General features: G+C 34.1%; 1 protein-coding gene across 3 annotated transcripts in view; it reads right to left on the reverse strand.

The window, feature by feature from the left end:
* Positions 1–293: 293 nt before the first annotated feature.
* CPNE1 (copine 1) overlaps positions 294–14,069 on the reverse strand; it is a 54,869-nt gene continuing 41,093 nt past the window's right edge. For 2 of the 3 annotated variants that reach the window (XM_014066619.2, XM_014066618.2), the window contains 9 exons: positions 12,270–12,368; positions 10,823–10,909; positions 10,682–10,741; positions 10,128–10,261; positions 9,535–9,589; positions 9,406–9,457; positions 7,365–7,498; positions 4,039–4,275; positions 294–2,978 (listed from right to left, as the gene is read on the reverse strand). In XM_014066619.2, coding sequence (XP_013922094.2) covers positions 2,862–2,978; positions 4,039–4,275; positions 7,365–7,498; positions 9,406–9,457; positions 9,535–9,589; positions 10,128–10,261; positions 10,682–10,741; positions 10,823–10,909; positions 12,270–12,368 — 975 coding nt within the window. In that variant the 3' untranslated portion in view covers positions 294–2,861. Of the gene's footprint in view, positions 2,979–4,038; positions 4,276–7,364; positions 7,499–9,405; positions 9,458–9,534; positions 9,590–10,127; positions 10,262–10,681; positions 10,742–10,822; positions 10,910–12,269; positions 12,369–12,420; positions 12,517–14,069 lie in introns of all 3 variants that reach the window. The other variant, XM_087720275.1, reaches the window with a different exon arrangement.

Consider the following 14,069-nt stretch of genomic DNA (forward strand, 5'->3'; position numbering starts at 1 on the left):
CACTGAAATAGTTGGCTTGAAAATGGCTCACAACATCAAATTTCTCATTATCAGGAGATCAGATTCTTTAGCCTGGCGTATGTTGGGACTGCAGCTCCCAGAATTTGTCATCAGTATGGCCTTTAATTATGCTAATGAAATATTCAAAGATCATTCAAGATTCGTTTATACTAATGCTCATATTATTGATTACTATATGTCTATATTAGGAATCTCCCCAAGTTCCCCATGTAATTCGTTGAAAACTGTTTCCATCTACAACCGAGAAGTTTGATTCAAATGAGAGACTTAGGTTTAATAAGGAGATTTAATACAGAATGGAATTCTTACATTAGAAAAGTTTTTTCCATTAAACATATAATCAATCAGTGCAATAGAAGATTGTCCAAACAGGCAATTTTCAAAAAGGCTGGAGATACCTTTTAAAAATTTGGCTTACACATTTTAAAAGTTTGATGTAGTGGTTAAAGTACTGGTCTAGAAACCAGGTGACTGTAAATTCCAGTTCAGCCTTAGGCATGAAATCCGGCTGCACGACCTTGTGCTATGCACTCTGTTAGCTCAACTCACCTTACAGGTTGCTGTTATGAGCAAAATAGAATGGAGTAGTCTATATGTTCTCTGCTTTGACACTTATAAAAGTAATAAAGGCAGAATCAAAAAAATCTAAAGAGTACAAATTCTTCCTAATATTCCTCCAAATACAAAAACACTATATTCTACTTCTGAGAAATGCATATTTTTAATAGAAATGAGTATTAAAGTTGCCGAGTGCTTCTCACCGACAGTATAAATTTGCATTATTTATTTTACCATTTTAGAAATCAATTGTTATCATCCCGGTATGAATATAGGGTAGGCCCTACAAAGTGAATCCAAACCGCTGTTGAATGAGAAATCCTAAAACATTCAAAAACAAAAAGGCTGCAATCTCTTTGGAGTGGTTCCATTGTGGAAAACACCTCCCTAAAACTTAAATTTATTATGTGTGTCTTGCATTCTGTCATGATAGAGAACAAGTCCAAATCTGTCTAAAAAAATGCAGCGACAGCAACTTTTCTCAAGGGTTTGAAAATGGACACAATATTATTACCATAGAGTTAATTTAAACTGAGACAGAATATGATAAATATGTGATTACAGGGGTAGTATTCATGACCACACTTGGGCCCAAAATTTCCACTTCTAATCAAGGTAGTTATTAAGTGAGTGGTACCTAATGTTATGACCTTTTTGCCACAGTTGTTGAGCGAATCACTGTGGTTCTTAAGTGAATCTTGAAGTTGTTAAACAAATCCAGCTTCCTCCATTTAATCTGCTTCTTCAAAGCCAGATGGGAAAGCGATCACATGACTCCAGGACACTGCAACTATTGTAAATGCATTACAATTGCCAAGCACCCAAATTTTGATCATGCGACCATGGGAATGCTGCAATGGTTCTAAGTGCAAGGGTCAGCCATAAGTCCCTTTTTTACTGCTGTTATACTTTTGAATGGTGGCTAAACGAATGGTTGTAAATCATTTACTTTACTGTCTTTAAAGTAACTTTGCTTGGTGTATTCATTAACCAAGCAGCTCTATTTGGATCAAAATGCAAATTCAGCATTAGGTAAGCTATTTCACTATCCAAACACAGATTTAATTTCCTAATATTTGGATTTGTAAATAATATTTGATATTACTGATCATTAAATTTATTCAAACACATTTTCCTTTAGATCAATAAGATTTGGACTTTCTTATAAAAAGCTTTACTACTCCAAAATTATAGAAAATATGAAATGAATTTTCCAAAACTATAACAAAGTATTTAGTCTAAACTAGTATTGCTGTAACTGAAAGCATCCAAGGGTCCTGCATCTTATGGATCAGCGGCATAGCAATTCTTGAAAATTACACTCATTTTTTTTCTCCACTGAGCATCAGTCAAATACATAAATGAAATATACTGTAAAGATAATTTGAAATAAGAACCAAAATGCCCTTAAGAACAAAGCTGAATGTAAACAGCATTATTTAAAACATGAAACATTGATTTGTATTCAGCTTTGGTAATGTATAAAATTTCTTTATAAAGAAAATAGTTTTAATATTTGTCATTTCATAAAGACCCACAACAATTAAGGAGGCAATGCTATAACAGTGCAAGAAGATTTGTCTTTCTACAGACAAGAAATTGTCCAGGAATATATAATAAATGATGTATATAGATATATACAATATATCATTTATCATTATATATTATAATATATAATATATATTGTGTATTATATACACACATATATTTCTATACCACTGAAAGGATTCACAGAAGCTAGATGTTCATGCATAGATAAATCTTTTTTTACGGAATTTCCAATATATGTAACATATCTGGACTTCTTGTAATCTGATTATATTGCATAAAATTTAGGCTTGTGCTAAAAATAATATAGTATTGAGGTTACAACAACGTCATCTTTTCTAAAACCACTGCTAAGACCTATTCAGGTTATATAATTTTAACAGAAAAAATATAATGTAATGCTTTAATCTTGTTCCAAACCCTTTCTTCAATTTAATTTCATGCTATACAAAGTGTGTGCAGATATTCAGAATACAAACTGATAAAGCCAATCCTATGATTTGAGATAGCTACTAGATTCTTAATAATCATCATCAGAGTTCCTATATATATCCTATGTGTATGCAGTTCCTATAAATTTTCTGCATATAATGTGACCAATATATGCAGAACCAGATATGTTTTTAAATGCAGTGTTACCAAATGCCAGAAGACAAATGCTTTCATTAAAAAAACTTTTGTCTGCAGCATTATTTTCTTTACTGCACATTTAAGCAATAAAAATATTCTTTGCTTTATGATTGCTTTTCCGAAGGCAATTTTACAGGTGTCAGGCCAGCTTTCTTGAAGTAGGAGACTAGTTGTTTAGGGATTTCAGCCAATACTGCCTGGGAAAGTGCCTCCCGAGGAGCCTATGAAAAAGAAAATGTATTATATAAAGTCATGAATGGTACACAGATATAAAACATTATTTTCCATGGAACATTTCACAATATAAGAAACGTAACAGAAGAAATAGATAAAAACAGGAATAAGCAAGAATAAGCAATGAAATGCCCAGTTTTCCTACTGCTACCCAGAATTAGTAAAACTGAGTCATTTCAGTTAAAAATAATAAGATTAATTATGCATTTCCAAAACTCTAGTTTTCCTCAAACATCTTTTGCATTTTACCATACCAGCATACAAAGCAGTATTTTTTTAATTTCTTAAAATAATTGGTTAAGAAAGCAGAAAAAGAATATATCTTGCCTCCCATACATTTTGTCACACCCTTGTGAATGTGGATCATATTAGTTGTTTTTTTTAATTCAAATATTGCAAGCAGATTTTAAGCAGAATTCAAAATTAAATCTGAATAACACGGGACTAGATGCAACAGTTTACCTAATTAAACACTAACCATAATAAAACAGAATAAAAAATACAGACAGGGACTCCAATTTCTGATCCAAAGGAAGCGGCCTTCTTATGTTGTTATTATTATTATTCTTATTAATATGGCTAAGAAATGGGCAGAATTAAATCTGTTACAAGTTTCTGCTTCTGGAAAAAAAACAGTATCTTTTTAAAAAGTTCAATAACCTTCTAGAACTCTGAGTGATTACATCAGATCAGGGCTCCAGATACTGCTATCAAGAGTATGTTCAAATTAACCTATTAAGACATAACAAGTTAAGCTTACATTTCTTGATATAAAATGTCTCACAGTTATTTATCTTGATTCACAATCAACACTGCTGTTTGTAACTAGAGAAACCTGTGACTTTCCAGATAATATGGACTTTCCATTTTAATTTACTGCAGAGTTTAATAATTTACTTAATGGATCAATTTAATCTCTAGGGGGAAAAGATTCAAGCCCTGATCCGTATTCTTTAGTTACTGGTAGTTTAACATCCTGAAAGCAAAATGGTTGAAGCAGCATAAAAGTACATACAATAAATAAAGTAAATGAATATGGAAACCTACATTTTGGAACTGTCTAAAAGGCACAAACTGGACAATATCTCGTGCAACTGGCTCCCCTGCCAATGACTTCAAGACACCATCATCCCCATCCAAAACTTCCATGGCTTTGAACTCAGCACTGCCAACACCAATGATAATGATAGACATGGGCAGCTTGGAGGCATTTACGATGGCTTGCCTAGTTTGGTCCAGATCAGTTATTTCCCCATCTGTGATTATCAGTAAAACATAGTATTGCTGCAAAAAATTAGACAATAAAGTCAATAAAGCTTATATACTACAATGGATTAGAAAGAATAATGCAATTATTTTTAATTATCAGTTCTGATCTCAATAATTATGTTCAGATTTTGCTTTGTTTAATTTATTTTAGAGGGCACTCAAAGAGCTGCCTATACTGTCAGGCCTCCAGCAGTTCCTTTAAGAATCTTTGGCCTGCCACATTCTCATTAAGGGGGGGGATTAGCAAGGGGTAGAATGTGTTGTTTTCAAAATAAAAAATTCCTTTCTAGAAGCTCAAGGTCATCTTTTGTCTCCCAAACCTTTGCACCTGATTGGAAGCAGTTAGGTGTAGGTGCTAGCGTGGAAGAAGAAGATTAGACCATGTGATGGACTGTGAGTGTGGGGACAAAATCATGAACTTTTAACTGGGTGGGATCTTGATGTAACTTCCAGAATTGGGATTCCATAGCACAATGCCAACATGCCTGCCTTATTAAATTGGAACTTTAAGCATAATTTTGCCTTTGACTCTGATTTAATTCTGCATGATATTTGGAACGCTGACATATACTTTTATATGAGTTATACATTGGGTTGACATTAAGATATGGATGCACTCTTTTCAGTAATAGCTTCTACTTTATAGATTTTTTCTAAACAGATGTGTCTATCTTCATATTTGAAAAAGAAGTCTCTAGAGGTCTCAAACTCATGGCCCAAAGAACAGATACAGTCATATTTTCTGCAGCCCATCTATGGTTCATCCACTCATCCTATCTTGCCTTGAACAATCTGCATTCACTCATTTTCCTCCAGTGCCTTGTTCACAAGCTTTCCAAGAAAGCCAGAAGGAAATTGGGAACAAATGGAGATGGATTCTGAATGCAAGCAGACACCACCCTTTTCTTCTGTCTGGATCTTTCTTCCTGAGGCCTGAAGGGCAAGACTGGTGAAAAGGCAAGTGGAGGTTAAGCCTGGCACTGGCACTCAATTAGTGCATAAGGATTCATATATAATCTTGCAGAAGTACATAAATGGTTAGGAGAAAATAAGAGACCATCTTGGGAAAAGAGAAGGCATGAGAAACAGACTCTATTTTTCTTCCACTACAGAGTCTGGTTGATTCAAGAGAGAAATTCTAGCAGGCTTTCAAAATTCTTATTATATCCTACAATAATAAAGTAGCATTTATATAATCCCTATACTCTGTTTTCTTCCTTGGCCTACTCTGAAGCTCTGATAACCGCTAGGTCCGGTTATTACAGGGAGAAGGGTGCATAGGCAATCCCCCCACCACAAGGAAGATGAAGTCACATGAGGCTGCCAGGGCTACAGCAGCACATCAATGCTAGGTAGGAAGCAGCATGTTTTCCCCATATGATAGACATGAGGCTGAAAATCTGGGTGTGTCTTATACACTGAATACAACATTTTTTGCCTCCCGAGACCCCATCCCTTCACCAAAATGGCTGTGCATACTCTTATCGAGGCTTTCAGAGAGCTCCTGGGGGCTGGGGAGGGTAGAAATGAGCAAAAAATGGGCCTTTTTTGCTCATTCCCCCACCCTGGAGCACTCTGCAAGCCCCTCCCCCGGCTATTCATGCCTTTTTTTTTGGAAAAAAAAACAGGCCCATTTTCATGAAAAATGGCCCGTTTTTGGGAAGTTTGCAGAATGCAAAAACCTTTCCCCCCTTTTGGAAAGCTCTCTAACTGATTGATGAGAATTACATTGATCAAGTGCTGGGCCAGCAGAAACAAAGTCTTAGGAGCTGCAGACTGTCAGCGATTTCCTTCTCCAGAACATGGATAAATACACCTGGAAACATCTACCTACCTACCTACTCTCTCTCTCTGCCTACTTACCTACTGTATTTCTCTTTCCCTCTCTCTCTCTCTACCTACCTACTCTCTCTCCCCCTACCTATCCACTGTATTTCTCTCTCTCTCTCTCCCTCTCTATCCCTCTACCTACCTACCTACCTACCTACCTACCTACCTACCTACCTACCTACCTACACACTCTCTCCTTCCCTTCCTATGTATTTCTCTATCTCTATTTCTCTCTCTCTCTATCCCTTTATCTACCTACCTACCTACCTACTTACCTACCTACCTACCTACTTACTCTCTCTCTCCCTACCTAACTACTGTATTTCTCTCTCTTTCTCCCCCCCTCTCTCCATCTACCCACCTACATTTTTAAAAAATTTGCCTCTTCAAAACCTTGGTGCGTCTTATACTCCGGTGCATCTTATACTCTGAAAAATACGTTGCTCCAGACTGCAGATCTCTCATTCATTTCACCTCCACAAACAAAATAAAGCAACAAACAGTACCATTCTTTGGTTCTCCCCAGCTCACACATTTCAAACTTGGGCTTTGAGATAAGGAAGTCATGGAAAAGGACATCTCTTTCTCCAAAAGAAAGGGGAAAAGAGCAGTCAAAAGATTTGTAATACCCTTCCATGCAGAATTTCCCTAATTTGCCTGCATGGAAAAGATGACCAGGGATTAGAGGGTTCGTCCTGGTGAAAGTCATCTCAATGCAGTTAGGAAGCTTTCTATGGAAGAAGCAGATAGGTAGGTAATTGTTCTTACAAAAGAAGAGTTGAGAATAGTCTTTTTAGGAAGTCAACTGTAATGACTGGCTGAGATTTCTGCCAAGGATTGGAGGGTTCCTGGATGGCAGAAAATATCTTAAATGTGTTCCACTTTTACTAAAATAGCAAAAGGCTTATATGTTTAATCAGATTATGTGGAGGAAGGAAGAACAGATGTGTCTCCTTTGGAAACTGAAGCTTCTCTTTGAATGATCTGTCTTCTCTGGACAGCCTGAAGACTTTTTAATGGTGTGGAATTACAACTGTCAGCATCCCTCAACTGTGGCTGACGCTACTGAAAGTTGCAATTTATCAACACTTGGATGGCCATACAGTAGATGAGGAATTAAAATATAATTATTACATGTAAATAACATTTGTATCAAAGAATAAAATGTTTTGGGAGTGGTGTCCATCGAACGCATTTGAGACAACCTGAATTTGAGCCTCCTAAATTAAATGAAAAGTAAATGTGTAAAGCAAAACAACATCAAGCCAACTCACAGAAGCAGTTTTTTCTTGCATTGCATGAGCAGCAAATCTAGCAACATGATTTATAATTGGAGAGAAGTTTGTTGGACCATAAAGACGAATCTGAGGCAAAGCCTGTCGATAGGCATCTATAATTCCTTGGATTCCTAAAACAAGGAAATAGCAGAGTTACTTAAAAACTTTGGACACGGTACTGTACACATTTTTCAAATCTTTCAATAAAGAAATGGGAATAACAGTTTACTTGAATTAGTTGGTTATTTACCTACATGTCTATGGAGTTTCTCAGTCATCCGGGTCATGGTTGTCCCAAAGGTGCTTTTACCAGAAAGTCCAGTTGCCTCTTGAAAAAGCACCTTTGGGATTATTTACCTATTGTTAGTTCTTGGGTTATAATGCAATTGAGACTCGGAACTCCTATCACTAAGCAATGTAGTTGTGTAGCATGCCATAATGTGATTGTGATGCTTAGCAAAGGCAATTCTGGCAGTCCAGGTTGCAGTCATTAAATGAAGACTATGTGATGTACGTGATCGCAATTTCTAATTTCCTGCCAGCTTCCCATTGACTTTGCTTGTTAGAAGGCAGCAGGGAACATCAGAAATAGCTCGCTGTGATGTAATGAAGAGATTGGTGCACAATTGCAATCACATGACTGCAAGGAAACTGGAACAGCCAGAACTCCAAGTAGTTGTCATAAGTCACCTTCATTTAGTGCCATTGTAAGTTTGAACTATCTGTATTGTCATTTCTTTCACTCCCATTTTCATGGTGGTAAAAATACCAAGTATTTCATCTTTTAAGAGGAAAGTGGTGATAAAAACATTATTAACAACAGTATATTTGTACTATGAGGTGATTATCTTACCTAAAGGCTTGTTACTACAATCATGTCATTCAAAATTTAAAATTAAATTCTTATCTAAAATGTTTATGTAATTTTAACAAATTCTCAAATCCAAAGTATATTGTTTAATAGTTTTTGGATACTTTTAATTTTATTTCTAAATATTTTATCCTTCTTTGAAACTGTTAACAGAATGTCCTTTATACTTTTGTTTTATGACAATATCATTTTAAAAAGCTGATTTAGATCCCAAAAAGTGATGTATTAAAGAAACTAAAATGCTTTGAGAGGAAATTTTAATCATCTTGCCAAACAATAAGAAGGATTCTCTCACAGATATCAGCCATACTTCAGATGGCAAAGTGATTGGAAAAGGCCTTCAGCAACTGTTTCAGTGTTGGATAATACTAAAGGAGACAAGTGATTTGTGTTGCAAAAGAGGAACACAAAAAAGCAGTTGTGTTGACTATCAACAAAAATTAAAAATTCAACAATACTTCAAAAACTTCAATAAAAACATCTAAGAAGCTGAGTGACTTTGGACCAGCCCAACCCACAGAGTTGTTGTGTGGAAAATAGGAGTAGGAAGGTGCGTTGGGTGTGTTTGGCACCTTGAGTTATTAGCAAAAATGATAAAGGTGGGATACAAACAAACAAACACCAAGTTCATTTTGCCTCATAAAGAATTCCATAAAATTTGTAAGGTTTTATTTTTGGGTGAAAGAAAGTTATCGCATTAAAATGGGTTAGACTGCACTCAATATATATATCACATACATCAAGTATTAAATTATTTAACAAAATTCAAATTTTATTCTTTTAAATAGCTAAAACAAATTATTTCTTGGCCATGGTGTATAGTAAACTGGAGCTGCTTCTATCCTAGGCAGTGCAAACTCCTGTCTTATTTTTATAAATTAATTGTTGTTCCTCCAGTTACACTAATGTTTTATCCCAAACCGAATGTTATAGAAACAAAAATTTTACTATAAGATGAAATCATAATACTATTTACATTCTTTTAAACAGTGAATAAAGATTTCTAAAATTCATTTCTGTAGATTTGCTACAGAAATAATCATCCCCAATACTGATTATTCATAAAACTATTATTGTTCCTGTTATGATTTTTAATGAAAAATCCCTTGTATCTTTTTGGTCTTTCTTTTAAAATATATTATTATTAGAAGAAAAATAAATGATTACCTTGACAATAAGGGTTTGCAGGATTAAAGTTCAATGCAAATTCATGGGAAACCTGAGAATACAGACATATTAAGACATGGAATCAAAAGTAACTAAAATTTATAACAGTAATTAAAGTAAGAAACCCACCTGCCAATCTGGAGGAACTTGAGCTCCAAATCCAAAGGCAGGAAATAGCTTATCACTGAAAAATGAACCAAATGAAACAAAAATACTCAGATCAATATTTTTATTTTGTTTTAACTGCAGGTTGAACAAAAATCATATTTAACTTTAACTTGACCAAAGCTAACTGAAGCTACAAAGATATGTAGTTAGCATGATCTTTTCTAGAGGGGTAATGTTCAGAAAGCTAGGTTATAAGTTCAAGTCTTTTTTTAAACTGAAGAAGAAATGGCATTCTAATATTCTTTACCATACAAGAAGTCATAACAGTTCTTTTAAATATGGTTCACTCATAAGTTTTATAATACAATGTTAAACACACAGTGCTACCTTATGAGACAGTGGATTAACAATTTTCACTCAAAAAGAACTAATAAAAATGTCAAAGGCACAGTAGACGATGAATTAATCTTAGTATCAAAACATGTTGGCAGCAACTTCTAGCTCCATGAAATAAACTACCAGTTTAAAGGAAATGCAATTTATAACAATGGACCTTTTGGAATCTTTCTAGGCCTTAGTAAGTAAATAAGCTGAAGATTGTAAATTTAACATACGTGTCATAATCCTGGACCACACCACCCACAGACCAGATAGCAGTGAGATATTCATTTATTCCATTTGGACTAATATGGTGAAGAGAATCTGGTGACTTTGGATCACCATTGGAACCAGTAAAATCTATCCCCACCTGATAGAAGAATAAGAAAGATCAATTAAATATTAGATAATATAGGAAACAGATTTATATTCAACAACTTTAGGTTCAGGAAAACCCAGCATGCTGCTAAAATGGCTTCTGAAAAGCCAAAGGCAAGTTAAGTTACGAACTTCATAGACGAAGGCAGATAGGTTGAATAAAGGTCAAACATACTCTTTATTGTATTTAATGTGTCATTAATTATAGAGAAATTATGCTATACCCAAAAGTATATTTAATTTTACTAAATGTATAAAACAGATTTAGTAAATCATAGTCATTTCTATCTTTATTACTTTTTTAAAAAAAAAAGCATCTTAGCAAATGTTACCATTCAATTGCTATTTAGAAAAATATAAATGCTGGAGCTTACATTTAACCTAGAAATCAAATACATGATTTGATACTCACAGTGAAGTTAATTTGGCAACCACCCATGATATAATCCAGGAATGAATATTCTGTTTCAATCTGTGAAAAACCATTACAGTATTACAATTTTTACTTTATGACTACAGAAACATCAATTGGATGAAATGAAATTATTCATACCTTACAGGATTTCAATCTAATAATGCCAGAGTTTTTGTAACTCTTCTTCTTTCTTTTCTTTTCAGGGTGAATACATTCAAATTCAACCTATATGAAAGGCATACATACAATATCAGCTTATTGATCAATGTAATCAAGATTAACATTTTAAGATTAATTGGGAATAATGACTCTAGTAAATCCAACTTAATTTTTTGGGGGGGAATAAAGATAACCAGGAAGAACTTCTATATTATTCATTCTTGACTTGTATCAAACATAATAAAGTAAAAATACAAATGTTAAAATCATTATATGAACATAAGAATGGGGGAACCTACATTCCTTTACAAAGCGCCAAGTTACAACTGCCAGTTTACAAGTGGTCATGCTTCTATGGGTTGTTGGAAATTGTAGTTCAGCCTCAGCTCAAATCCCTCAGATTTTCAATAGTCCTGTCAGGGCAAATGCTAGCAGAATAACCTGCATAACTAATACTTAATTTAATGAAGACATAAGGACCTGAAATAACTAGCATTAGTAAAGTCAGAACATTGAAGTGGACTCTTCGTAAAGAATGAAAGCAGAAATTTTGTACTAGTGAGGCACAATCAGATCCAGTTACACAGAATACCCTAGAGGTGCACCTTGTAACAATTTGGATTTGTTGCATACTATAATTACTCCTCAGACATTTGAATAAAAAAGGAATGAATTTAAATATGTATTTTTAAAGGATTCAAAAATTCCTCCAACTTTATCCTTCGTCATTCAGGATGTAAAATAATCTGCCTGATCAACAGATTCCTGTGCCCAAATACAGGTACAGTATGAACTACAGTGTTTTATTTTACAATACTCTTTTTTCAATAAAAAAGATTACTTTTTTTCTCAGATACAGAATATTGAATTGTAACAAAACATGTGCATTTAAACTAAATTTCAATAGAGAATTTTACAGTTATCCTCTCAGTTTATGAATCCTCTGGGAGAGCAGTCTAATACAGACAGAGAATTAAATATTGGAGTCTCAAATGGTATAGCAGAAAACTAATAATCATTGAGAAGTTCTGCAATGGAAACTCACTGGAAAATTAAATCTATATTATAAATTACTCAATTATTATGCTACCTTTTAATTCAGCAGATTAATCAGCATGGAGCAGAAAAATTGTATTCAACTAGAGAAAAATTACTTATATTAGTGCTGCAACCAACTCAGCCATATATCTGCTTTCCCAACTCTACCAGTTCTGATTCATAAGAATCAGAATGTTATCTTCATGGAAGGCTCAAAAGAAAGAAAAATATAACTGAGAAGCATATATAACTTGTTCTATCCTCCATAAACACACACATACATCTGCACAAAAAAATATTGGGAGAATGAAAATAACATTTTATTATCCTTCTTGGAAAAAGAATACAATGATTAAACGAATCAAATAATGTAAAATTAAAAGCTCACCGGAGAACTGTCACCTGCCTTCTGTATCTGGGACAGGGTACTTTCAAAACTGCCTATTAAATCATGTGACCCATCACTATCATAATCATAACAGTGCACCTGAAAGGAAAGAAACAGAGAGCAATAGACAAGGAGAATAACTGCTGCTCACCACTTGATCTCTCGCCTCCAACAGCTTTGAGACGTTGCATATGAATTCCCCTATCAAGTCTGAACTGGTGTTGTCATCCATATCACTAACTGCAACCTAATTGTAAGAAATAAACCCCAAAATGAGTCTTCAAGGACCACTGTGTAATATAATAGTTAGGTGTTCACTATGCAATGGGAAGGCAACTCAGATATAAAACATATTTTTAAAAATATGCATCACTGATCCAAGAATCAAATAATCCAACTACAGAAAACAAGCATTCAACTGGGAAACAGATGCAGAAATCTTAAGTGCTGTATGTGCCAGGATAAACAGTAGTCTGATGCCCTCCAGATATGTTGATATACACTTCTCAGAATACTGCTGGCAGAAAATGTCTGGGAGTTCCTGTTTTAATAAATCTGGAGCATATCAGATTGGGAAAGGCTGGCACAGGCAAAATAAAGTCAAGATGAGTTTAAAACAGAACTTAAATGTAAGATACCCAACAGCAAGTAGGTGCATGAATTATACAAAATATGACAACACTGAACCACACAGTTCTCTATTTTATGAGGTTTTATGAGAACATCCATACATGCAGAAACTGCAAGGCTCATATTTAAAAAAAACTCAAGGAAAATATGACCTGAATGTCATTGTTAAATTAAATGTTCAGCATAAAATGTAAAAATCTGGAAATCATACAGATATTGTTTTGTATCAGGGCTTAAAAGGTATTTGAATAATGCAGATGTATTTAAATAAAACACAATTTTCATCTTATTGTTCTTGCTTACCTGTGATACACTAACAGTACAGGGCTAAGTTTTATGTGTAGTGTTTATGAATATGCTGTAAATATTGTGTAATATGTTCATCCTAAATAAATTTGCTTGCAATCAACTTTTAATGACACATATTGTCATTAAAAATTGTAGATGAAAATATCACAGACCAGAATAAAGAGGCCTAGGAACCAAAATTTAAAAGCAAAATCCTTTAAGACAGTCATACTGATAGAAAAGATCAGAGACTTTTTACTAGATACAAAAGTGGAAAGTATTATTTGCAACTACTTTAATAACAAAGCAAAGTTCACTATATTAAAATTTACAAAGTTGCCAGGTAAACCACTATCAAATATACCTCCTAATTGTGGGTCTGCAAATGTTATACTTAGTGGAACTGCAACTCCCATGAACAACCCTCAATGCTATTAACATATGCAAACTTACTGTACAACCTTAAGAACAAATTTCCTTTGTTAATCTTTAAAGGAAGCGAAACTATTAATAATTAGAGACAGATCATATGGGAAGAAACAACTTAGGTATTCACTAAGAGGTGACACCAATTTGATGGCATTTATTCAATCAATCTACTAATACTGCTAACAATAGCAGGATAGAGTTACTTTGGACTGTGGTAAGATATAATAGTTTTGTGCTTCCTGGCTACTCTAAAACTAAGAATAAAATGTCATTCTCCATTTATGAAGCAACCATCTAAGAATAAATATTATAGACATTTGAAATAAATAACTGAGAATATTCTTAATGACAATTACTTTTCCTTGTCTGTTATCTTCTCTCAAGCAGCCTTAACTAAACAGGAGAAACTGCATACCTCTAAGTTTTTTCAATAGGAGGATAAACAAAGAACCT

The sequence above is a fragment of the Thamnophis sirtalis genome, unplaced genomic scaffold (assembly GCF_051295495.1).
Source record: "Thamnophis sirtalis isolate CommonGarterSnake01/CBP01778 unplaced genomic scaffold, rThaSir2_p1.2 scaffold_7, whole genome shotgun sequence".
In the NCBI taxonomy this organism is placed as follows: Eukaryota; Metazoa; Chordata; class Lepidosauria; order Squamata; family Natricidae; genus Thamnophis; species Thamnophis sirtalis.